Source organism: Paramisgurnus dabryanus, chromosome 24 (assembly GCF_030506205.2).
Source record: "Paramisgurnus dabryanus chromosome 24, PD_genome_1.1, whole genome shotgun sequence".
NCBI lineage: Eukaryota > Metazoa > Chordata > Actinopteri > Cypriniformes > Cobitidae > Paramisgurnus > Paramisgurnus dabryanus.
In genome coordinates this window covers 7,762,010-7,789,370 of record NC_133360.1, presented here as the reverse complement: position 1 = coordinate 7,789,370, position 27,361 = coordinate 7,762,010, and the positions used below count along the sequence as shown (strand labels likewise).

The 27,361-nt window shown below is 34.6% G+C and overlaps 1 protein-coding gene across 2 annotated transcripts; it reads left to right on the top strand.

The window, feature by feature from the left end:
* The first annotated feature begins 16,610 nt into the window (after positions 1–16,610).
* use1 (unconventional SNARE in the ER 1 homolog (S. cerevisiae)) lies at positions 16,611–20,107 on the top strand. 2 transcript variants are annotated; one of them, XM_065244545.2, is made up of 8 exons: positions 16,611–16,731; positions 17,010–17,059; positions 17,279–17,357; positions 17,477–17,629; positions 17,838–17,853; positions 18,253–18,283; positions 18,381–18,543; positions 18,887–20,107. In XM_065244545.2, exons 1-8 carry the CDS (start codon positions 16,630–16,632, stop codon positions 19,067–19,069), a joined length of 777 nt encoding a protein of 258 aa, XP_065100617.1. In that variant the 5' UTR covers positions 16,611–16,629; the 3' UTR covers positions 19,070–20,107. The 2 variants fall into 2 exon arrangements, with proteins under 2 accessions (XP_065100617.1, XP_065100615.1); XM_065244543.2 differs by having other exon boundaries at positions 18,378–18,543.
* Positions 20,108–27,361: the final 7,254 nt, after the last annotated feature.

Genomic DNA, 27,361 nt, shown 5'->3' with positions numbered 1-27,361 from the left:
TTAAATAATAAAACATTTCTTTATTTTATTTTGCTATCCAGTTTAATTCCATGAACTTTAAACACTAAAACTTGCCACAAAACACCAGAAAGGTTTTAATTCTGAGAGGTTTTGATTAAACCAATGATGCAACAAACACAGCAGAGAATAAAAATGTAATGTTGCTCTTTACACAGTTTCTGTCATAGAGACTTAGAACATACTACACTTCTTAAATACTTTGTTTTTTATAGGCTATTAATCCCAGTTAAGATCAGTCTTTCTGCATTAACATTTACAATTTATGTCATATGACTTAATCTAACCATAAACTGAAGTCATATTGTGACAGAATGTCTAGTGTTTCTTATGTACATATTTTAATAGAAAAATGTTTCACTCACCCTTATCAGTTGACTTCTCAGATGATTTCATAGACAAATGATGTGGCGGAGTGGCAAACCGGAGAGTCGGGACTTTTCCCTGTGGGCCGGTAGTGTTTTGAGACCGCAAGGGCCGGTCTGATAATAGCCGTGCTTTCAATCTTTAGTCATGCACTCCCGCCACACTAAAACCTATTTATCATATATTTAATATGCTGCAGCGCTCTCTCTATCAAGCCTGTCCTGTTCTAGTCGAACATGCCACTTATCAGCCAATCAAAAATAAAGAAAGAGGCTACACAATAGCCAATCAGAAAATAGCACTGTTGTATCTGGGTAAGATTTAACGCAACAACCAAAAAAGCATAGCCTCGCACACCCACAAAGGAATTGAGCTCCGAACATTACTTTGAGCAGCACAAAGTCTGATCTCCTGTTTTAATGTTACAACAAAAGCACAACTTTGACACAAACAATGACAACTTGACTTCTGTTAGAGAATGTTCCCCAAAAAAATCAGCATCAGTTTTTCATGAGTGTATGTAACTTAGCCAACAGTTTTACAGCCTGTTCACGGTAGGATAACACCTGCTCAGAACATGCAAGTTAGTCTAAGTCTTGTTATATTTTCGTTATCACACGATGACTGACATTATGTCACATTAAACATCTCTCTCCAAACAGGCTTAATAATTTTATAAGCAACTGCTTTGCATGGTCAAGTGTCGTCAAATATTGACGCCATGGGGTGAGACTGGGTTGAATATTGACATATGAGATAACAGTATGGTTAAAAAAATAGCTTTTGATGATAAGGTTGAAATTTGCCTGGCATTGCCCAAATCTACAACAAAAACTTAACTAATCCTTAAATCAATAGATCATTTATATTTCTACAGATATTTAAAGACACCCTGCACAGCTCAGATTTCATCACCTTTATTATTATTGCATTCACAAAAGTATTTATAAAACACATCACAAAATCCCAAATACATTTTACATGAGCAAATACTAAAAAAGCTTTTCAATTACAGATAGATATCGTCATTTCTACTGCAAAATACCTAACATAGAAGCCAGTTGGCACATAAAATAGAAATGAATGGTTTGTGTTTTACTTCTTTATTGTGGATTCAAACCAAATGGCCAATACATGTTACCGAAAAGCCATCTCAGCAGTTCTCGAAAAGGTACTGGTGCAAAGAAATCAAAAAAATATTGAACTACTGCTTCCTGTATCATATTTTCTCTTTGAATAACAGGCTGAACTTGAATTTGCTCTCTTCTTTGTGCCTGCTCTTCTTCCTGTTTTCTTGCCTGCACCATCTGCAGTATTTGATTTGTGTAACAGCCTCCATTTGTCATCACCATATCCTCTATACTCCTGAATATATTGTCAATCTGAACTGTGTTGTTTCTGTATCTGTCCTGACTCTGATTCCAGTATTTATTATCAATGACATGACAGCCACCTCCACACTTATTTACAAAACTCTCCAGTTCAATATTTCCTTGAACAAAATCATGAAGTGTTTGATTGGGCTCAAGCTCATCCCCTCGATTAAACACAACCACTGTATATCTTAGAGCTTCTTCTCCAAACAAATCATCCAGGTATTTTACAACTTCTCGTTCTTGTTTAGTGAATCTGCAAAGTCTTAAAACAATGATGAATGCGTGAGGTCCTGGAGCAGACATGACCATGCATTTCAGGATTTCTCTTTTCAATGTTTCCTCACTCAAATTGGTGTCAAAAAATCCAGGTGTATCAATAACAGTGATTCTGCTGTGATTTCTGTCTCTGGTTACTAATTTACATTCAGATGTTTCTGAAGAGGCTCCATTAGAGGCAGTGAAAACATTTTCACCAAGTATTGTGTTCCCTGTTTGGCTTTTCCCATCTCCAGTTCTCCCCAAAAGCACAATCCTAAACTGTGTTTCTACAAAGAAAAAATATTTGAATTTCAACCAAAATGTAGTCACCAAAAAGGAATTGAAAACATATTATTTGTGATTATACTGTAGCTTCCCATTGTTCTTTGTGTATGAACACAGGATTATGAATACAAGCGTCTCTGAGTGTATGAGCTTCAACAGAATAGGCTTGCCCTCATCAAATATCTGATAAACAAACTTCGCTTGCTATTTAAGTCAAACATCATTTAAGTTCAAAAGATGCTGAAACACTTCAAATTTGTGCTCGCACAAGTGGCAATTTTCACCTGCTGTAATAAATTATCTGTGGGGTGTTTTGAGCTAAAACTTCACATATGTACTCTGGGGACAGCAAATACTTATTTTACATCTTAAAAAAATCTCATAATATGACCCCTTTAACACGTCGAAGAAACACTGGCCTAGTGTTAAACATGTAACTAAGTGTTTATTTATTTCTGACAAGTGTAAACTCATAATTCATCGCATACAAAATAAAAGTGAGGTTTTTTTTGCATAACATTTTACCATTTTTAAACGTTATGACAATGTCATGTTTTAATGTTCACACAATGTTTAAAACAACAACTGTTTATTATATTGACAATTATTGACTTAATTGTTATGTAAATTATAGAGAAACATTGCATTTTATTATTTTAAAAAACATTATTTCTGAATGTTCAGTAAATATATTGCTGTAGAAAACACAATTCACTTATTAGGCTTAGATGTTGATGTTTTGTTTCATTTTAAGTCACCCTTATTGCGATTAGTGTTTGTTTTAGTTGGACTCTTGACACTTGACTTTTTATATATATATATTTTTTTGGCCCATTTTGCCTTAATTTGATAGACAGTAATTACGAGGTGACAGGAAAGTACAGGGTGGAGAGAGGGGTATGGGATCGGCAAAGGACCTCGAGCCGGGATTCGAACTCGGGTCGCCGGAAGTGCGTCTGCACCATATGTCGGAGCACTGTCCACTACACCATTGGCTCCGACAACTTGACTTTTTGCTTGCTAGTTTTTTCCCTGGTTGTGTTAACTTTGTGTTAAAGCAACACTATGTAGTTTTTTTACCTTTAAATATTGTCTCTAAAATTATTTCAGTGATAGAACAACTTTTAACTGGACAAATTGTACTGTTGATGCAACCTGAGCAGCCTCCTAGCTGCTACAAGCACACTCTGAAAGTGGCGGTGGAGGGTAGGAAACATAGCTCCGCCCCTCCCCCTGCCTGCAGAAGAGTGTCTGATACCAGGCGCTGTTACGCTTTTCAACCACATGGGGGAGCTGTAAGTCATTTTTACATGAAAACTACATAAGCTGTGTCCCAATTCAGGGGCTGCGACCTTCTAAGCATGCAACCTTAAATATGAGCACTCGGTCTTTCAAGGTGGCAGCCTCAGAAATCCGCGAAGAGAACTGAAATGAGACGGTCTAACCTTCGGACGACCCATAATTGGCGTCACCTGCTGCGCCTGTCAGCAGGACATAGCGGAAACGTTTCTGACTTATTAAAATAAATATGAAATCAGAAAAATATTAATTTAGTTTAGAAAATATGACACGTTGATGTAGATTAAACTATTCAACAGTATATTAAATTAAATTAATCAACCTTAGAAATATATGCATCATAAAAATAATAATATTAACACAAAACATAACTTATAATACTAAAACAGTGACAAACTTTTTTTGATAAATACACACTTTTATTTAATGAAGGTTTTAATTGTTTATTTTAGAATATCCAGCTGCCGTTGCAGACGCGCAATGAATCTTGGGATATCCTCGGCTGTTAAGGATCCATTCGTTCTATCCTTAACAGCGCGGAGAAATGAGGACGCATTTTGAGGCTTCATTCTAAGCATCCTTCGAATTGGGACGGCCTTACCAGCCTGAAGTCGCGCTGCTGTGACGCAATCGGTCTTAAAATACGTCCTTAGAAGGTCGCAGCCCCTGAATTGGGACACAGCTATAGTGTTGCTTTAATACACCACATTTGTTATGAACATGTAAAGTTAATAGTGTAATTCTGTGGTGGTTGGTACATAATGGTAAAGATCATCACCTAATTAATTTACTAATAAAAAGTTTATTTTCTGTCAAAAATGTAAATGAGATCCAGCTCTTTCACAGCAGTTTGTCATTAAGGAGTTTTAGAAACTAAACACAAAAAATATCTGCTGTATAATTGGGACACACAAACCTCAAGAATCAGAGTATGAATCTCAACCATGGTGACAAATAAAATTGTTAAAAAAATCCTTATTTATCCATGCTGCAGTGCATGCTGGGAGTCCTGAATGAGATTTGTAATTTGTTAATACCCAGCATGCATTGCAGCATGAAGTTTTTCATTTAATTGTCACCATGATTGAGATTCATAAATGATTCTTGATGTTTGTGCGTCCCAATTATACAGCAGATATTTTTGTACACAGTTTCTTAAACTCCTTAATGACAAACTGCTGTGAAAGTGCTGGATCTCATTTACATTATTGACAGAAAATACACTTTTGATTAGTAAATTAATTAGGTGATGATATTTACCATTATGTACCAACAACCACATAATTACACTATTAACTTTACACGTTCATAACAAATGTGATGTATTAACACAAAGTTAACACAACCAGGGAAAAAACTAGCAAGCAAAAAGTCAAGTGTCAAGAGTCCAACTAAAACAAACACTAATCACAATAATGGTGACTTAAAATGAAACAAAACATCAACATCTAAGCCTAATAAGTGAATTGTGTTTTCTACAGCAATATATTTACAGAACATTCAGAAATAATGTTTTATAAAATAATAAATTGCTTCTCTATCATTAACATAACAATTAAGCAAGTCAATATAATAAACAGCGGTTGTTTTAAACATTGTGTGAACATTAAAACATGACATTGTCATAACGTTTAAAAATTGTAAAATGTAACATTCCTCTTAACGTTCAGACAACACAGAAACGTTCTTAGAAGAAAACTGGACACTTTTAACGTTGGCAGAATGTTTTTGGGAACCTTGGGAACTTTCAGGGAATGTTCTTTTTTCTTCTAGCTGGGTGAAACCTTCAGTATCTTTTGACAACATTTTAGGCAATTACATTTTTAAATAAAAAATATATTTGTGTTAAATAATAACTAAATCAAACATGTATGATAAAAAATAGCTAGTTTAAAGCTAACTAAATCCTGGTAGCAAGTGTCATGCTCATTCTACAATGAAGCTACGCCGGTGTAATCACACATGACTGAGATGTTAATGCCAAAAGATCCTATTTGGTAATTTTTAAAACTTAATGTGAGCTTTTATTTTATTCTTATATATGTCATTTTTATTTACCAAAACCTCGAATAACAGACTTATATTGTAGTACCTGCAATTCCTGCCATCTTCTTAGGTCCTTGAAAGATGTTAAACAGCAGATGTATGAAGGTCCTGAAAATGATTTGGATGTTTCAATTTTATTAAAATACACAGACGACAGATTAATACAAGTATACCTCATCATAATTGTATTCTGTTGCATCTTTATAGTGAAATTTTACTTAATGTACTGGTTGAAATTATTGTATCAAAATGCAATGTTTGCAATGCAATGCAATGCAATTAGTAGACACAATTTATACATAGGAAAAAGCTGTTTTAAGAAAGTATGTCAAACTATATAACAAGCATGGAAGGCAAACAACAGAAACATACCTGTCCAGACAAGTATGAAGTTGAAGGTGAAACCTCTTCAAAGTCTTAACACTTTGAAGAGAGTTAAATATCTCACTAAGAAGAGCTCCTTAAGTAACAACAAACCATTTCTTTATTTTATTTTGCTTTCACAAAACACCAGAAAGGTTTTAATTTTAGCTTACCTGAGAGGTTTTGATTAAATCAATGATGAAACAAACATGTGAGAATAAAAATGTATGTTGCTCTTCTTTACACAGTTTCTGTCATCTTGTTGTTTTGGAAATGCAGCAGAAACTTATATAATTCAAGGAAGTAATGCCCAGGGATGGAAAGTTTTGTTTGCCCCTCCTTGATCACACAGATATAGCACATTTATGTACAAAGTGTACAAATGTGAGTATCATCATTAAGAGGCAGAGTGGGACCCAAAAATCTACCGGGAAATTTCATAGACCACCAGCCCTCTGTGGTCAAAAAAGCCCCCTGTGGTTCCCTGTAAATAATAAAAGGCTGAAATCTACACTGTAAAAAAATTCCTTAGAAATTACAATGTCATTGCAGCTGGGTTGCCGGTAATTTACCGTAGATTTACATTTATGTTATTTACTGGCAAGAGTTTGTTCAAAGTTAAATAAATTGTAAATATTAATAACTCTTTATCTTTACAGAATAAAACTATACAATAACAGCCTCATGCAAAGCATTCTGGGAACCAGAAATCATCATCAACCTTTTCTGTTTTTTGCTTCAGATTTTGTTTCCCAGAATGTTTTGCTTGATGCTGTTTTTTTAGTTTTACTCTATAAAGACAAAGACTTGTAAATGTTTAATGTTAATTTAACTTTGAACAAACTCTTGCCAGTAAATAACATAAATGTAAATCTACGGTAAATTACCGGCAACCCAGCTGCAATTTCTACGGAATTTTTTTACAGTGTAAAATTACAATAAAATGACTGCACATCAACATGAAATACGAAGTGTAATTATTTTTATTTAAAAGATCTTAAAGTCAACAACATTTCCCTAGTTTTAGGTAAGCTAAAGCTTAATTGAAAATTTGGTTGCAAAGCCAACCCAGTCTCACCCCATGGCGTCAATATTTGACGACACTTGACCATGCGTCAATATGTTGACGCGGAGGGTATACCTTTCGCGTCATTTTTTGACGAACTGGGGACTTCAATACTATTAAGTCCGTTGCATTCTCTTTCCTATTTTCTTACCATTTTCGCGTCGGTTTAGGGTTAGATTTACATAATGACATCCCTACCCAAACCTAACTCTAACCCCAACGCCAGGTGACAACTGTTTAATTTCGCGTACACTGTTTAATTTTGCGTAATCTAACCCTAAACCGACGCGAAAATGGTAAGAAAATAGGAAAGAGAATGCAACGGACGTAATAGTATTGAAGTCCCCAGTTCGTCAAAAAATGACGCGAAAGGTATACCCTCAACATATTGACGCATGGTCAAGTGTCGTCAAATATTGACGCCATGGGGTGAGACTGTGTTACAACCATATTTTGTAGTTTAAATACCCATACAGTACAATGTCTCTGTTAAAGTTTTATTTTTGTATTTTCCATACTTCGATTTTACATACAAATGTAGATTTCAGAATTGTTACATCACAGAGAAATGTCATGTATATATAACACTATATTTCTTCCTCATAAATGCACATTTTAAAAATTCAAAGAAAAAAAATATTATTTGTTCTCTGAAGAGTCGTCCCTCATTTGTTGGCCATTATTGTTCAGGGTTGTACCTTTAAATTTACAAAACTCCTACAAATAATGTTATATCCAGGGGAGGGGCGGGGCTGTGTTTTCTACCCTCCACCGCCACTTTCAGAGTGTGCTTGTAGCAGCTATGAGGCTGCTCAGGTTGCATCAACAGTACAGTTTGTCCAGTTAAAAGTTGTTCTATCACTGAAATAATTTTAGAGACATTATTTAAAGGTAAAAAAACTACATAGTGTTGCTTTAAAAATCCACGTTTAAATTTGATTGAAGTAATGTTAGTTGTTAGCCTGGTTAGCCATCAAGATGTAAGGTCTGGCAACTCTTCACACAAACGGCTCAATGCAAGGGGCGGGATATAAGGTTGTCCCTCAAAATGCCTCTGCACGCAATAGGATAGCGCTATGACCAATCAGAGCAACGAAGAACGAAGTTTTCAAGTAGGAACCGTCGCAGCTCTGTCGTCATCATGTTAAGCCCGCCCCACAGACGCTACACACGATGTGATTGGCCTGACCAAATTTTGGTTTTTGGAGCTGTTAAGTGTATTGTGAGTGCCTAGACTAAACCCTGGCAGCAAATATATTTTGCGGCCGCTAGGGTGCGTCTAGATTTCTAGGCTAGTTAGTTGTTGTTCAACGTTCAATAAATTTACAAAATCAAATGGTAATTCAACTTTGATTCAACCTTGTCCTTGACGTTGATTCAACAGTGAATCAATGCAATGCATGTAAATACAGAGTAAATACAGAAAGAAACAATGTACATTGTCCAAAAAAATTTAAACAAAATAAACAATAACTGATTCTAAAATGACCCAAAAACATGCATGCGCCGATCACTAACTTGAACACATTCGTGACGCAGTTTCTTCTTGTCCAAGTTATACATTCTCTCTCTGTGAACATGACAAACAGCCACATTGTTGAGTCGGGTTTGTGACATTGAAGAGTGCAGCCAGGTCTTCAGGCGTCTCAAGGCGCTAAAGCTTCTCTCTGCTTCACCAGATGAGGCAGGAACAACGAGCGACAACGCAGAAGTGCCTCAACTTGACTGAAGAGACCACATGGTTCATTCTATGAAAATGGTGGCTTTTTGAACAGACAACTTTTTAAAAATGTAATTCTTTTTTATACCAAAACTAATAGTCAGATAATAGTTAACCTCTTAACATTATAAATCAACTTAAATGACAGCTTAATGTATTTTTATATTTTTACTACATTACATAAAAAAATGCTTGTGCTGCTTTTTTGTCAGGTAGATACAAAAACCATATTCTATGTAACTGGGCAACTCTGATGCCAGAAAACCAATATGCCATGTGGTAACACCAGTGACTCAAAGTGAAACCAATGACAAAAGGAAAGCAATATTGTGTGTTTACAATATTAAAACAGTAATGAAATGCTAAGAAGTCTTTATATAATTTTTGAGGCTTTATGAAACCTTATGTTGATAAAAAGTTAGTGGTGTTATTGATTGTCACTGGTATTATCGTCATGTCACTGGTGTTACCAGCAACAACAGTAACACCAGTGACGATAACAGTGACAAATCTGCAGACACAATGGCATATCTAAGATTGCGGCCACAGTAGCTCAAACCACACTTCTTATAAATAAATCACTTAATCATGCAATTTGAAAAATTATATTACTAAAATTTACTTTCCCCTTACTATAAACTGTAAAAAACCAGTGACACATCTTAAGTCCTCGCATGAAATTATCAAATTATTTATCAAATTGCTAAAAGATGAGGAGAGAGTGCACCCTCACCGTGTGCTTTTCAAAACAGCCATGCCTACAATAAATGTTTGACTCAGGAAGAAGTTAGCAAGGATGTTGCTTTTTTTCAAAGTGGTGGTTTTTATAAATTGTAACACAAGACATGAAATTGAGGGACAGGTATTCTCTGTAAATTATTTATAATATTTAGTTGATATTTTAGTTTTTTAAGTAGTCCACTAAATAACTGTATTACTTCCCTTTGTATTATGACATTTGAAGGGGGAGAATAATATATTTTTTAACTCAAAATATGTCACTAAAGCACGACTCCTGACCCGAGGGACAAGTCAATTTCATGATACTGACAGTGTTCTACAATATATATAAAAAAATTTGCAATATAGCTGTCGTTTTTTTTTAAATAAAACACTTCAATTAAAACAAAAAACATATATTTTGTGTCCTTATCTGACTATTTTAAGTGTTTTTCCTGGTGGTTGGGCTGGGACAGGAAAGCCACCATTTTCATAGAATGACCCACATACCTCAGGAAGCATGTTCCTCATGATTTCTGTCACTTCTGAGCAGGTTTTGTAGATGTAATTGGCAGTGAACATGGACAGCTGCAGCTTTAGGGATATATAGATTTGATGGTTCTCTGATACAACCAAAGACAATTCAAAGCATGTATGCTATTCTAATGGCTTGATCTATATAAATATAGATTTGATGGTTCTCTGACATAGATATATACACTAGATGTCACCTTGGGGTTCTAAGCATGCGTCAAAACCCCCGCCATCTTAGAACAGGGGTCTTGTCATAGGAAGGAGGTAGGTAAAGCTGCTATATCTGCCTGTACTTTGAATTCATGGACAATGCCGGACTTTTGTGCTGCGTATGGGTGTTAGGCCTACTAGCACTATGCATTATAGTTAGAAAAAGTAGATTTTCAAAATATCAAAACTTTACTTTTTTCTGAACTCAATGCTAAATACATGTCTGACTGTTGAAACGAACCAAAAGAACACCAAGAAAATCACATTCATGACGATTTATGGTGATTTTTTTCCGTTACACCATTGCCTACAATGACGCTGATGTAGGGTTCCCCTGTTTCAAGATGGCGGCTCTAGTTGACGCATTCAGTCCATGAACTGCTGTAGCCAAGGCGACATCTAGTCTACATATCTATGGTTCTCTGACACAAAGGAAATGCAATGCACATATGGTATACTTATGGCTTGAAGGCCTACATAATTTTCTTGATAATTTTATGAAAACTTACTAGTAGTATAAAGTTCTGTTCCATGGCTGAGCATTAGAGAGACGACAGCTTTTGCACAATAATATATTCCTAATTCATCTATTGTTATATTACTAATAAACAAATGACTGTAAAATTGTGATTAATATTTGTATCTGAGTCTTTGATCAGTAAACATAGCTGATGTAGAGTCTAATGTAAAAGTACGAAATATCACCACCAGAAATTCTGATGGTTTCATGTAAAACCAATAAATGTCTTTAACATCAATATCACAGACTAAAGTCACATTTTTCCTAAAATCACTTATTTATTAGTTAAACTCTTTGTAGGTTGACAACACAGCAGATCTGTTAAGAGAACAACACAAACATCATCCACATTATATATGAATGTTTAACACTGTGATTTACACTAAACCTCTTAAAATTTTACCAGACCTCAAGATAATGACAGTAAGATTAACTTACAGAATAGAAGTGGTGTGGTCTTCATGCTTGTTAAACTTTAAAGGGGACATTCCATGAAAATCAGACTTTTTCCATGTTTAAGTGCTATAATCGGGTCATAAGTTTTATGAGTAACTAATTTTAACTTCACAATACGGTAAAAAGTTTAAAAACACAAGTATTTAAATATTAAAGAAATTTAAATGTTTCAGTGATTTATTTTTAATAACAAATCTACAAATAGACCATAACTGATCCTTTGTGCACTCTTAGAAAGGATGTGTTAAGCTTGGCAAGCTTTTAACACATTATGTGTCATTTTAACACATGATGTGTCATTTTTTGTTGATTTTGTGTTAAAATATAACACATGTTGTGTTAAAAGTAACACAAAATGTGTTGTTTCAATAAAAACGCAATGGGTGAATTCTGGGACAACGCATTTATGTGTTGTCCCAGAATCAACACTAATGTGTTGTTTTTAACACATTCGTTCTAAGAGTGTGTATATTGTGTAAGTGTGTATTCAAACTATATGACTCAAAACAATTTCCTTAGTAGCCACGAGCCCACTGCTGATAAAGATGACCAAAAATATTGAGCAACTTCTGTTAGTATGTTTTCTCTTCTTTCTTTATCAGATTGGACTTCATTTCCCTCTTTTTTGCGTTTCTGCTCTTCCTCCTCTATCTTTGCCTGCATCATCTGTAGTATTTCATTTGTATAACAGCCGCCTCCATTTCTCATCACCATATCCTCTATACTCTTGAATATATTGTCAATCTGAACTGTGTTGTTTCTGTAGCTGTCCTGACTCTGATTCCAGTATTTATTATCAATGACATGACAGCCACCTCCACACTTATCAACAAAACTCCTCAGTTCAGTATTTCCTTGAACAAAATCATCAATTGTTTCATAGGGCTCAAGGTCATCACCTCGATTAAACACAACCACTGAATATTTAAGAGCTTCTTCTCCAAACAAACCCTTTAGATAATCTACAATTTCTTCTTGTCGTTTAGTGAATATGCAAAGTCTAAAAACAATCATGAATGCGTGAGGTCCTGGAGCAGACATTATCATGCATCTCAGGAATTGTTTTTTCAATGTTTCCTCACTCATTCTGGTGTCAAAAAATTCAGGTGTGTCAATAACAGTCATTCTGCTGTGATTTCTGTCTCTGGTTACTGATTTACATTCATATGTTTCTGAAGAGTATCCATGAGAGACAGTGAAAACATCTTCACCAAGTATTGTGTTCCCTGTGCTGCTTTTCCCATCTCCGGTTCTCCCCAAAAGCACAATCCTTAATTCTTTCTTCTGTGTTTCTACTGAAGAATATGAAGATTAAAACTTTAAACTAAAAATACTGACTTATACAGCATTTGACAATATATTTTATAACTCAGTATAAAGGTTGACATAAGCAGCATAAACTGATATTTTGATGAAAGTAATATCACACATCTCCCTCTCTCCTATATTGATATTCATTCATTAAAAATGTATGATTGTTAAAGGCAGTTATACACTGTAGAAGAAAAGGTACAAAAGTGGTCACTAAGACATTACCCTTTAAAAAAGGTCTTAATAGATACACAGACATGTACCTTTGAGGTATTAACAGAAACTCTTTAGGTACAACGGTATAGCCTTTTGAAAGGGTACCACCTCAGTGACAAGTTTTGCAATTTATTTTCTGAGAGTGTACCATGTGAAAAATATCAGTTGTTTTCAGCAAGAACCAAATAAACCCAAATGCCATAAAATTTTTATTTTTATTTTAAACTTAAATACTGAGTTAACAGAGAGATGATCTTGTATCATATTAACATATAAAGAAAAGAGGCAACACATTTCTTGTTTGTTTTGTCACAACTTTATTTTACTGTGTACAATCTATTTAACTTGTACAACAGATCACTGTGAAATTTGGGCTTTGAAAATTTGTGATGATATGCACATAAGAATGATTATTTTTTTCATAATATGAGTTGAAGTTTTTAAATATAGCCTAAAGATGCTGATATGTTCATTATTCTCAATGTGTTGTCCTTAGAAAATTGCCACATTAAAAACAAAACAACAAAAAACAATACAACAGGCATTGGTATCGGCGAGTACCAGGGAAAAAATATCAGTACTCGTACCTGATCCTTAAAAAGTGGTATTGGTGCATCCCTACTTAAAAGTTAATATATCAAAGATCCTGTTTTATTCTTTTTTGAAACTTAATGTGAGCTTTAATTTTATTCTTATATAAAATATGTCATTTTATTTACATTTTTAAAACTTTAAATAACAGACTTAAATTTTAGTACCTGCAATTCCTGCCATCTTTATAGGTCCTTGAAAGTTGTTATACACCAGCTGTATCAAGGTCCTGTAAATGATACAGGTTTTTTTAATACACAGACATACAAACAGATTATAACAATTAACCCGTCCTAATATTTGTATTGTCTTGTGTTTTTTTAGTGAAATATTACCTCATTTACGGGTTGCATGAAATGCAATTGTATTAAAATGCAATTTGTATTATATTAGATACATTTCATACATGAAAAGCTGTTTTAAGAAATTATATCTTACATTTTTAAATAAAGTAAACTATATCACAAGAGACAGGAGGCAAACAAAAGAAACGTACCTGTCCAGACAGCTGCAAAAGTCTTGAACACTCAGGGGTTAATATCTCACTAGGAAGACTCCATAAATAACAATAAAACAGTTCTTTAGTTTATTTTGCTTTCCAGTGTAATTCTATAAATGTTATGTACACTAAACACTTAAACATGACACATTTTCTGTTGTAGTTTTTTTACTTACATATTTTAGAAGACAAATGACTGAATGTTTCACTCACATGTATCAGCTGACTTCTCAGATCATAGATGGCAATGATAGTACTCACATAGGTACACTTTGTACTCATCTGTGTAATGAAGGAGGGGCAAACACAAGTGATATTATACTTGGTGAATATGTTTTCACTGCCTCCTTGTGTGCATTCTCTTCAGAAACATCTGAATTTAAATTAGTAATCAGAGACAGAAATGACTCCAAAATCACTGTTTTTGACACACCTGGTTTTTTATATAGATGCATGATCCTTTGTTCTCCAGGACCTCACGCCTTCATGATTGTTTTCAAAGTTGCCAGATTCAGAACAGGAACAAAGAAGTTGTAAATAAACTTAATGATTTGTTTGGAGAAGAAGCTCTAAGATATTCAGTGATTGTGTTTAATCGAGGTGATGAGCTTGAGCCCTATGAAATCATTAATGATTATGTTCGAGGAAATATTGATTTTACAGACTATGCATGCAAAATGTAATAAATTAAAGTCTTAAATATAATTTTCTATATGTTAAGAAGCAATCAGAGACCTGGTTGTCTTGTTTAATCCTATCTGAGTAGTTTTGTTAGTAAATGTGGAGGTGGCTGTCATGTTATTGATAATAAATATTGGATACAGAGTCAGGACAGCTACAGGAACAACACAGTTCAGATTGAGAATATAATCAGGAGTATAGAGGATATGGTGATGAGAAATAGAGGAGGCTGTTACACAAATGAAATACTGCAGGAGGTGCAGGCAAAGAAACAGGATGAGGAGCAGAAACAAAAAGAGAAAAATCAAGTTCAGCCTGTTATACACAGAGAGAAAAATGCAAAGCTTCTTGAAAATAAAACAGTGGAAGCAGTACTTGAATTTTTTTTACCATACTTTGCATCAGTACGTTTTCAAAAACTGCTGAAATGGCTTTTGAGAAAAGTTAATTTGCCAAGATTGAATGCACAATGAAGAATTGAAACACAAAGGTTAAGTGTTTTGCTGTAAATATGTATATATATCTACCTGTAATTGAAGAGCTTTATTATTATATGCTCCTGTAAAATTTATTTGGGATATTGTGATGGTTTAACAAATGCTTGTGTATATGCAGTAATAATTAAGACGATGAAATTTGAGCTGTGCAGGTTTTCTTAAAATATCTGGAAAATGAAATGATCAGATGATGTAAAGGATTAGTGCACAAAGTTATGTTCTCAATGTAGTTTTGCATATTTAAAAATAACTGAAACTATGTTAACTATATAAACATTTTGTTTGATATTTTTTATGTTTGAAACATTTGAATCTGTTTTGTCTCTGTTAGATTTGCAAATGTAAAACAATGAATACAAATTAATGGATGCACTGTATGTGTTCATACACACTGGGATGGGTTAAATGCAGAGGTTAGATTTCGAGTATGGGCAACCATATTTGACAATCATATCACTTTTAATAAATTGGTATTGGGTATTCTAAGTCATGTCTTAATTCATCTGCAACATTTGTCCAGATGAGATGCACACTGGGGATTTAACACAAGAGTCATTCATTTATATTTTAGATGCCTCTCACTGAAAAACACATCCTACAAGGATTTTGATTACAAATTTAAATTGAGAAATGGCAAGAAACTGTAGACTATTACTGAATTATTTTCTTGTTTTAATAGTAACATTTTCCATTATTGTAAAAATGTTATGGGTAGTTGTAGTATACATTTAAAAGACATCATCCAAAGTGATTTTAAAGGGGGTTAGAACAATTGCTTTCGAACATTGTAGTCTCATTATAATACTTAATAATGAATTATATTACTTATTAATATTTTAAACAATCTCCACCATTCCTAATTAAGGGAAACAAACATTAGCTCAAATGTAAAGTACTTATAATGACTTGTGATCAATTATAAGTATGTGGATTAAAAAAAATCTTAAATCTAAAATCTGTTTCAAGTGTCCATCCTATATTTGTCCAGCAAATGTTTACTAAGACACTATAGACCGTATTAGGATATAGCTCTCTTGGCTAAGGAGATGAATATCCTAAAATTGATCCAACAGCTTTAAGAGTCTTTTTAGACATTGTCAAATATTCTAGTAAAAAGTCAAACCCTTTATGCATAACATTTGAATCTTTATTCTCATTTGGACACATAATGGCAGATGTCATATAAAGGCTAAATAAATGCCATATCTGTGCCCAGGACATAAAAATATGTTTTATTTTTAAGCAAAGTGTGCTGTACATTAATCTAACTTCAAATTCAAACTTTACCATTTAAAACATTAATGAAAAATAATAAATACATAGATTTTTTATAATAAACTTATTGTTTATTATATCAAATAAACAATAAATCTCTCTCTCTCTCTCTCTCTCTCTCTCTCTCTCTCTCTCTCTCTCTCTCTCTCTCTCTCTCTCTCTCTCTCTCTCTCTCTCGTAACATAATTAAAGGTATGATAAACATAATTTCCTATTTATTATTTAATTTAATACGTTCAAATAAGGGACTCTTATTTTGTTGCTATTTTCTTTTCCGCATTGATATCCGTAAACTCGCGCGACTTCCGCTGTCAGTGTTAATATGGCCACGTCTAGACTGGAGATCAATTTTATCAGATTATTATCCCGCTGTGAATCTCTGGCTTCAGAAAAAAGAGGCGAAACGGAATGGAGACTAGAAAAGGTACAACATATTTACATCAAATATTTTATGTTTGCGATAAATGCTAATATTTCAAACTATTGAATGTTGTGCATAACAACAAAGCGATTCATATCAACATCGTTTAGGTATTAAATATGAAAAATATATTTTATAACTTGTTTCGGCCTTTATCTGTGTCATTCATCATTTTGTTAGTATATTTTATTATTCTCTTCTATCAGATTACATGAAATCTAATATAAATGCATTGTTTGATTATAAACATCATAATTAATATAAATCTTTTCCTTTTATAGTATGTTGGGGCTCTGGAGGAAATGCTTGTGGCTTTAAAAAAGAATCCCAGGTATCTTAAATAGGATTTATAGTGCAATACAACACGAAACCCATATTCATTGTTTACATGTTAACATAAATAGCTGTCTCTCTAATTCGTATTTGATGACTTTGTGCTTTATCTTAACACAAAACATGACAATATTCATTAACTTTGAGAGATGTCTATATGATAAAAACACATGAATGTATAGATAAAGATTCATATTTCTTTAACTGATTCCCTCAGCAAACCAACACCAGAAATAATGACAGATTATACCCGTAAAGTGGACTTTCTCAAGGGTCTCCTGGAGGCGGAAAGAATGGTTAGTTATTAAAAGACATGCATGGTGACCTAAAATACATTTATGATAACATGTGATAAGCTAATGCATTCATATTGTTAGAAAATTGAACTGTTTTGTGTTTCTTTCGTCATTTATAGCCGTCTCCAGCCGAGAAATCATTAGCCAATCAGTTTTTGGCTCCTGGGCGCACACCCACCATATCAAGCGAGAGGACGCCCACCAGCAAAACCGTTCACATACAGAGTAAAGCAAGATGTACTGAAGAAATGAAGAAGGAACTCATGAGCACAGTACGATTGTCATGTGTTATTAAAAATTATACAACAATACAGCATGCTTATAAATTGAACTGGCTGAATAAATTCAGTCTATGAAAAAACTAGGTTAGATATAGCTCAATAAAATTTTCTGCTTAGATCTCGAGAAGTTAAGATGTACAGAAATTTGATTAAACAAAATGTATGTGTCTTTACTTTTTTGTCTTGTCTATCCTAACAGGGAGGTTCAAATTCTGGTAAGTATTATAACTAAATCCTTACTAATAATATTACATCAATAAAATCTCCAATTAAGATTTTTAAATCAAGTAAAGATCACCCATTGTCTTTTCATAAAGTAAACCATGGCCATGTAATCCAACCAATCAGTGCAAAGTCTGTATATATAGCCAATCCTCACCTCTGTCCCAAGTTTTTGCAGCATCACTCTTCCACCCCATAGTCTCACTTTAAAGCTGTATCTAACCCAGTATTCTGGTTTCAGACCCCTCCCGTCGGACACCATGCTTTATTATTAAATTTGATTATATGTCAATGCGAACCATAGAAGTTTCCTAATAAAGTCCGGCTTAACATTGCATTATATTAAATTATGACATTTTTACATTGTCTGTTTCTTTGTCCTCCATCATCAGGTTCATTTGATTCAGACCTGAGACATAGAAGGTAGATTACATGCCACATTTCTGCTACCCTCATTGCTTTTCTGCTTTTCTATAAGACCATAGATACATTTTCTCTCTTTTCCCGCATGTTTCAGCAGGAGTATCCCCGTGGATGAGCGACAGTCTGCTGCGGAGCTGGACGCGATTCTTCAACAACATCACAACCTGCAGGAGAAGCTAGCAGAAGATATGTTGCACCTCGCACGCAACCTGAAGAATAACTCGCTCGCTGCTCAAAACATCATTAAACAAGACAACCAGGTCTCTGATTGCTTGTTAACATATAGAAAATTATATTTATGACTTTAATTTATTAAATTTTGCATGCATGTAGTCTATAAATCCTTTTTGGCAATAACAATGTGATGTGTGTCCACTAGAGGGCGCCATCATACTAGTATTACATCTACTTATTCACTTGTTTGATTTAAAACTAAATTTCCTATTACTAAATCATCAAGCAAATCTATTCTTTGGTTCTTGAGTAAATTATTTTATATAGCTCACAAGCAGCACAAAAGGTCATGGGTTCGAACCCAGGATTGATAAAAATGAATAGTCACTTTGGATATAATGCAAATGTAAATGTTCTTCTCATCTTTAGGTGCTGACTCAGTCCATGCGACAGGCCGACGTGAACTTCGAAAAGCTCAAGACGGAGTCGGATCGCCTGGAGCAGCACGCCAAAAAATCCGTCAACTGGTTCCTGTGGCTGATGCTTATAATCGTCTCCTTCACCTTTATCAGCATGATCCTATTTATAAGACTGTTCCCAAAACTCAGATGATGTACGACATTAGAATAGACTGGATTTATTTTATCTATAGCAGCTTTTTTGGACCGACTGTAGCTTTAAATTTAGCTATTTAATAAGATCACATTCAGCTGACAGCAATAATCTTTATAGGGCTGCTCCCAAAATTCACATTGTTACCTGCATGCCATGTTGTGATGCTCACTGAATATCTTTGTGTCTACAGTTGATGCTTACTAACAATTGAGTGTCTCTGTATTTGATCCCCCACATGGTAACACTAAGTATTAGGTAGCTTTAACCAGATTAGTCAGTTTATGATTTCATATCCAACTACGGCGTCTTTTTAAAGACATGGACAGAGTTTTTCCATCAGTACAGTGGGATGAGAGATAGCCGAAAACTTTTTTGCAATATTTCCGAAGCTTCCTGTTTACCCTTTAATATATTTAATACAAGACAAAAGTGGTACAACTTCAGTTTTGCATTAAAAAAGTTGCAATTAAAGTTTCTTATGTACGATGGGCGTGCAAACGGACCGTGGCTCTATTCTGATACATGCAGACCTGTTCAGACAGGAAGATTTCTGGCAAACAGCGGGAAGTATTTTTGCTCATTGGATGGAAGCACACATGGCTCAGATAGGAAAAGCGGATACGACAACCTCAGGGAACATGGCCGGAAAATAAATGCCCCTTATTTAGCTGCCCCCTTACTTAAAGATCTATTTGTGCCCGCTGTTCCCTTTATAGCACAAAGTCTTGCAGATGGATGGAGTATTCAGTATTGCTCAGATATGGTTATCATGTGTGTCATTGGTTAACGTCTGTGTGCGTTTGTTTGTTTTTGCGGTTTGCTGTTTGGTCTGTTGATGGGTGTAAATGTCTTTTTTTTTGTGGACTGTCATTGATTATATCTGTTGCTTGTGTTGACTTTGATTCATCAACCTGACCACAGAACAGTTGTATTGATGGTTTTGTATCTAATGGGTTCACTGTGAAGTGATAACAGAAAGGTATTTGGAAGCAAACATGCAGCGTCTGTTATTTTAATAAAATAATTTGCAATCCACTTGCTTGGCGACTGTATGATTTTTACATTTTTAATATTGTTTAAAAGTAAGATTTTTATGTTGAAACTTAGTCGGAAGACCTAATAATACTTTCCATAATATAGGTGAAAGTTAATTTAATCTTGAAAGTTTTTTACTAAATCTTGATCAACAAACAGAAAGAAAGATCTTCATAAGAAGAACTATTCAAACCATTGTGTAGATGGATAGATAGATGATGGATGGATCGAGATGGATTGATTGACAGAGATAGGCTGATTGATAGATTGTTGATTGATGGACAGACAGACTGAAAGATGGAAATACGAATAAAAAGATTGATATTTGGACTGATTGACAAATAAACTGATAGTTGGATGGATTTCTAGACAGACAGATAGATAGATGCACAGATGGACACATAAATAAATGAACAGATGGATAGACAAATAGACTAATAGATGGACTGATAGACAAATAAACTGATAGATGGATGAATGGGTGGACAGATGGATAGATCGACTGATAGACAGATAGATGGATGGCTAGACAGATAGAGAGATAGACAAATAGATTGATAGATGGATGGACAGATAAATGGATGGATAGACGGACGGACAGACAGATGGATAGATAAACAAATAGACAAATTGAACTAAAGATTGATTGATAGATAGATGGACGGATGATGGATTGATGGAGGGATGGAAACTCGGACAGATAGATGGATAGGTAGTTAGATAGAAAGATAGATGGATGGATATACGCACAGATGGACAGACAGATAGTCAAATAGACTGATAGATGGACAGACAAACAGATAGACAAATAGACTGATAGACTGGTAGATAGATTGATAGAAAAACAGATGGACAGATAGATAGATGGATGGACAAATAAATGGATGGATAGATAGAGGAACAGACAGATGGATAGATAGACAAATAGACTGATAGATGGATGAATGGGTGGACAGATGGATAGATCGACTGATAGATAAATGGATGGCTAGACAGATAGAGAGATAGAATATATACTGATAGATGGATAGACGCACAGATGGCCACATAAATAAATGGACAAACAGATGGATAGTCAAATAGACTGATAGATGGACCGATAAACAGACAAACAAACTGATAGATGGATGAATGGGTGGAGAGATAGATGGATAGATAGACTGATGGACGGATAGATAGATAGACTGGTAGACAGATAGATGGATGGATGGATGGATGGTAGACAGATAGAGAGATAGATGAATAGACTGATAGATGGATAGACGCACAGATGTGCAGATAGATAAATGGACAGGCGGATGGATGGATGGACGGACGGACAGACAGACAGACAGAGAGATGGATGGATGGATATACGCACAGATGGGCAGACAGATGGATAGCCAGTCAAATAGATAGATAGATAGATAGATAGATAGATAGATAGATAGATAGATAGATAGATAGATAGATAGATAGATAGATAGATAGATAGATAGATAGATAGATAGATAGATATACGCACAGATGGGCAGACAGATTGATAGACAGTCAAATAGACTGATAGACGGATGGACAGATACTGTGTAGACTAACAGATTGATAGACTGGTAGATAGATTGATAGAAAAACAGATGGACAGATAGATGGATAGATAGATAGTGGTACAGACAGATGGATAGATAGACAAATAGACTGATAGATGGGCATACAGATGGATAGATTGATGGGTGGATGGACAAACAGATCAATAGATGGACAAATAGATTGATAGATGAATGGATGGATAGATGGATGGACAGACAGATGAATAGATAAACAAATAGACAAATAGAACTAAGGATTGATTGATAGATAGATGGATGGATGATGGATTGATGGAGAGATGGATAGATAGAAAGATATATGGATGGATATACGCACAGATGGACAGACAGATAGTTAAATAGACTGGTAGATAGATTGATAGAAAAACAGATGGACAGATAGATGGATGGACAAATAAATGGATGAATAGATAGAGGGACAGACAGATGGATAGATGGACAGACAGATTGATAGATGGACAAATAGATTGATTGATAGATGGATGGACAGATGAATAGATGGATAGATAGATGGATGGACAAATAAATGGATGGATAGATAGAGGAACAGACAGATGGATAAATAGACAAATAGACTGATAGATGGATGAATGGGTTGACAGATGGATAGATCGACTGATAGATAAATGGATGGCTAGACAGATAGAGAGATAGAATATATACTGATAGATGGATAGACGCACAGATGGCCACATAAATAAATGGACAGACAGATGGATAGTCAAATAGACTGATAGATGGACCGATAAACAGACAAACAAACTGATAGATGGATGAATGGGTGGAGAGATAGATGGATAGATAGACTGATGGACGGATAGATAGATAGACTGATGGACGGATAGATAGATAGACTAGTAGACAGATAGATGGATGGATGGATGGATGGATGGTAGACAGATAGAGAGATAGATGAATAGACTGATAGATGGATAGACGCACAGATGTGCAGATAGATAAATGGACAGGCAGATGGATGGATGGATGGACAGACAGACGGACGGACGGACGGACGGATGGATGTATATACGCACAGATGGGCAGACAGATGGATAGACAGTCAGATAAATAGATGGATAGATGGATAGATAGATGGATGGATATACGCACAGATGGGCAGACAGATTGATAGACAGTCAAATAGACTGATAGACGGATGGACAGATACTGTAGACTAACAGATTGATAGACTGGTAGATAGATTGATAGATTGATAGAAAAACAGATAGACAGATAGATGGATAGATAGATAGTGGTACAGACAAATGGATAGATAGACAAATAGACTGATAGATGGAAATACAGATGGATAGATTGATGGGTGAATGTATGGACGGACAGATCAATAGATGGACAAATAGATTGATAGATGGATGGACAGATGAATGGATGGACAGACAGATGAATAGATAAACAAATAGACAAATAGAACTAAGGATTGATTGATAGATAGATGGACGGATGATGGAGGGATGGAATAGATAGAAAGAGATGGATAGATAGAAAGATATGAATGGATATACGCACAGATGGACAGACAGATAGTTAAATAGACTGATAGACTGGTAGATAGATTGATAGAAAAACAGATGGACAGATAGATGGATGGACAAATAAATGGATGGATAGATAGAGGGACAGACAGATGGATAGATAGACAAATAGACTTATAGACGAATAGAAGGATGGATAAATGGATGATGGATTGATGGAGGGATGGATGCTCAGACAGATAGATGGACAAAAGTCTGACAGAGGGATAGACAGACGGACAGATAGATTAATAGAAGCAGTAATCAGATGTTTTTATCCAAAGCAACTTAAAAATGCGAGAAAACCACATGTGGTTCATTTTGGTCAGGCATTAATATGAAAAGTGCTAAACAAGGTTTCCTTTAATATACATTTGTGAGTAAACTGCTGACGTGTGGAATTTTATAGGCTTACATCCATATCCCTTATGACCCCCAATAGTTAAGCATTATGTCCCCTAATACATCATAAATCATTGTTACTCTGACGCGACTCCTGTGGATCCAAAAGTGTAATTTTCCAAACCAGGTTGATCCACCTTTGAAGTTTAGTGAGTAGATGAAGCGCCTGTGAGTTTTAATTTCGCAGTTCCTGGCGTCTTTACCTCTGACGGTGAAAGCTCTGATGCAGGCGTGGGTTGAAGGTGGCGGGTTAGCTGGGGTAAAGGGATTGAAGCGACACCTCCAGTGGCCCGCGGGCCTCCGCTTTACCCCAGGAGAACCCAGCAGGTGCTGAGAGTTCCTGGAAACCAGGTTTAGACACAATGAACCCGCCCTCTCTGGCAAACTTTTGTGTTTAGTGAATGTTTGTACCAAATCTGCCAAACCTGAAGTTTCAATCCTGGAAAGCGGCATGTTGTGTCTTTTCAAGGTACTTTGATAAGAATTTGGAATGTGAAGGACATTTGTGTCTAACAACAAGGATCTTTATTATTTAGAAACTATTACATTTTTCATACCATCATGCAATTTAGCTTCAATGTATGATGTTATTTTATATTTTTATCAATAAGATATCAAATATTTGACAAGTCAGCTTGATGAAATCTACAACTTTGACAATTGTTTGTTATTTTCAGTTTTTTTTACTTTGGTTTTAATAGACATAATACATTGGTGGTGTGTGGAGGGCAGAGAGTTCATTTGAAACAGAGTTGTTGCGGCATGCCTCAGCAGGAAAAAGAGTGTGGGAACGTTCTTCCGCTTTGATCCTCGGCATCTCCTCTCAGAAGGAACCGGTGTAATTATGCCACCGGTCCTTCATGATGGGATGTTTGGGAGGAATCTGCTCTCCTGTAAAAGCAGATAGATAGATAGATAGATAGATAGATAGATAGATAGATAGATAGATAGATAGATAGATAGATAGATAGATAGATAGATAGATAGATAGATAGATAGATAGATAGATAGATATCCTGTAGATAAATTGCCACGTGGCAAAATCTCTTGTTATTGACATAGGGGTGTAAGTATTGGAACATCAGATCAATATTTGCTCGATCAATATTTGTTTATACGCATTTGACATTTGTTCTTGTATTTAATGAAGTACATCCTATGTTCCTATGTCAATCATTGCAAGGTGTGGCCAGATCTATAATAAGATGTTATATAATCATGTGGACGGAACTTAACTTCCGGTCTCTGTTTGTTTAGGGGTCTGGCTGGTGGCTCAACTGAACCCTGGGGTGAAAACCTCGTCGAAAATAACAAATGTTTTGGTTTCCTAAAGATGAGCAGGGTTCCCACGGGTCCTTGAAATCCTTTAAAGTTTGTAAATCTGGGGGAAATAATTCAAGGCCCTGGGAAGTTGTTGAAAATATACGTACATGAAAGTGCTTGAATATATATATGGAAGAATTCATTAATTCAGTGAAGAATTAATGGTGAGCGTGCACGAACATGAACAAAATGTGCTTCTTTGACCATCTGCAGTCAGGTGGGTAAGCGGAGGGGCGGTAATATAATCACAAAAATGATTTTGGATTACTTGTGTCAGTTGAGTATATGAGTTCTTATATAACGGATAGATTAATCACAGCAACCAAGATGTTCTGTGCCTGCGTGCTTTCACAGATTAAACTGTCTAATTAAATTACAATTATATTTCAAGCAGGCTGGCGTCTTAATGCCAGAATGACTTGTTGCTCTCAGGAGCACAAATCACATTAATGGTTCCCTTTAATGACTATTGCACAATTATTAATCCATTAACTGTTTCTTGTTCTGTCATATCCATTTACATTTGTGTTATAGGTAGCAGGTATTTCAGTGAAATCATTCCCATGAATGAATAAGGCCAGCAGGGAAAACCATTAAAGGAATTGTTCACCAGAAAGAGAAGTCCTTTTAGCATGGCACAAGATAGCAAATATTGACAAATGGATAAATTCAAAGACTGTTTAATTTAATTAATTATATAGAGACAAAGGTACAATTTTAAAGGGTGATTAACGTGACAGTATCATAGCATCCTACAATGTAACATCAATAAAAAATTTCTTGTATAATTATTATAGCTTACATATCTTATATTTCATGCTATCTTATGAGATATTACAAATTACAACTGTGTTATTATGAATTTACTAAATCTAAAATGTAGAAAATAATATAAAAATTGTATATGTATGTGTATTTATATGTGTATATGTGTGTGTGTGTGTGTGTGTGTGTGTGTGTGTGTGTGTGTGTGTGTGTGTGTGTGTGTGTGTGTGTGTGTGTGTGTGTGTGTGTGTGTGTGTGTGTGTGTGTGTGTGTGTGTGTGTGTGTGTGTGTGTGTGTGTGTGTGTGTGTGTGTGTATGTATTTATTAGGGCTGTCAAAAGATTAATCGCGATTAATCGCATACAAAATGAAAGTTTGTTTTTGCATAATATATGTGCACTGTGTGAAAAATAATTTTGCATATATAAATACAAACACATGCATGTATGTACTTAAGAAACATTTACACACATATGTTTATATATATATATATATATATATTCTTATATTAAAGATTATATATACATTTTACAAATTATACATAAACAACATTTTTCTTAAATAATACTAATAATTAAACACAATAAACACACAAATATATTATGCAAACGCAAACTTTTATTTTGTATGCGATTAATCGCGTTTAATCTTTTGACAGCACTAGTATGTAAATATATCATTATTTATAAAAAATATATTTTTATATTCTTTTCTACATTTTAGACTAAGGAAATTTATAAAAACACATATGTAATTTTGGGAATTATGTTTTGACTAAAGAAATTTTAAACTAAACCGAACTATATATATTGTGGCATTTTCAATATAATCACCCTAACAAAAATGTGTAAACATGAACTCTTAATTATTTTAACAACCCTGAGATTATAAATAATTATAAATTAATTATAAATAATTATAAACAATTATAAATAATTATAAATAATTATTATACAAACACAACTGTGTCTCAATATCAAACTTTTATTATCATGGCTAAAAGAACTTGTGATAACGAAATAGAGCTTGTTTAAATGCGTTTTTTTTTAAATAAATAAATAATGCTGTCAGTCAAATTCATGTTTAGTATTGTTTATTTTGTTTTATCTTGTATAAATCCGACGAATTATACTTAAAAGACAAGAGGAGGGAGGCAGAAAGAGAGTTTATAACCTAGTTTGTGGTTATTAAGAAATGACGTACGTATTTTACAAGTTGACTAATTCGTATGAATTCGTACAAAGCAAATTATACAAAAATGTGCAATTATTATAGAAAACATTAATGAAACCCCGCCCCTAACCCCGACGTCACAGGTGCGAAAGCAATTCGCACAAAAACGTAGGAATGTGGTCGTTTGCATTAATAATATTTGCTTTGGGTAAAATGTGAAATGGCTGCTAGATTATTTACAGTATTTATATTATATATACAGTATTTATTTATAATATGTGAAGTATTAACACAGCACAATGGCGATAACCGTGCATTTAATATCACAGATATTGACTGTATCTGTCTATTGTGACAGCCCAACACAATACAATATGGGGTGTGGGTGTAACAGAAACAGACTCCATGTCAGCGTGTCCGTAATCCGCGCTGATCCGCTCCGTGTTTTGTGTCACGTCGCAGCTCTACCCCAGC

Bases quoted from the DNA above. Each gene is read 5' to 3' on its own strand.
- use1 (XM_065244543.2), top strand. From the start codon at position 16,630: ATGGCCACGTCTAGACTGGAGATCAATTTTATCAGATTATTATCCCGC. The intron at 17,358-17,476 runs GTTAGTTATTAA...CGTCATTTATAG, and splicing joins TCCTGGAGGCGGAAAGAATG to CCGTCTCCAGCCGAGAAATC. The intron at 18,284-18,377 runs GTAGATTACATG...CGCATGTTTCAG, and splicing joins TCAGACCTGAGACATAGAAG to CAGGAGTATCCCCGTGGATG.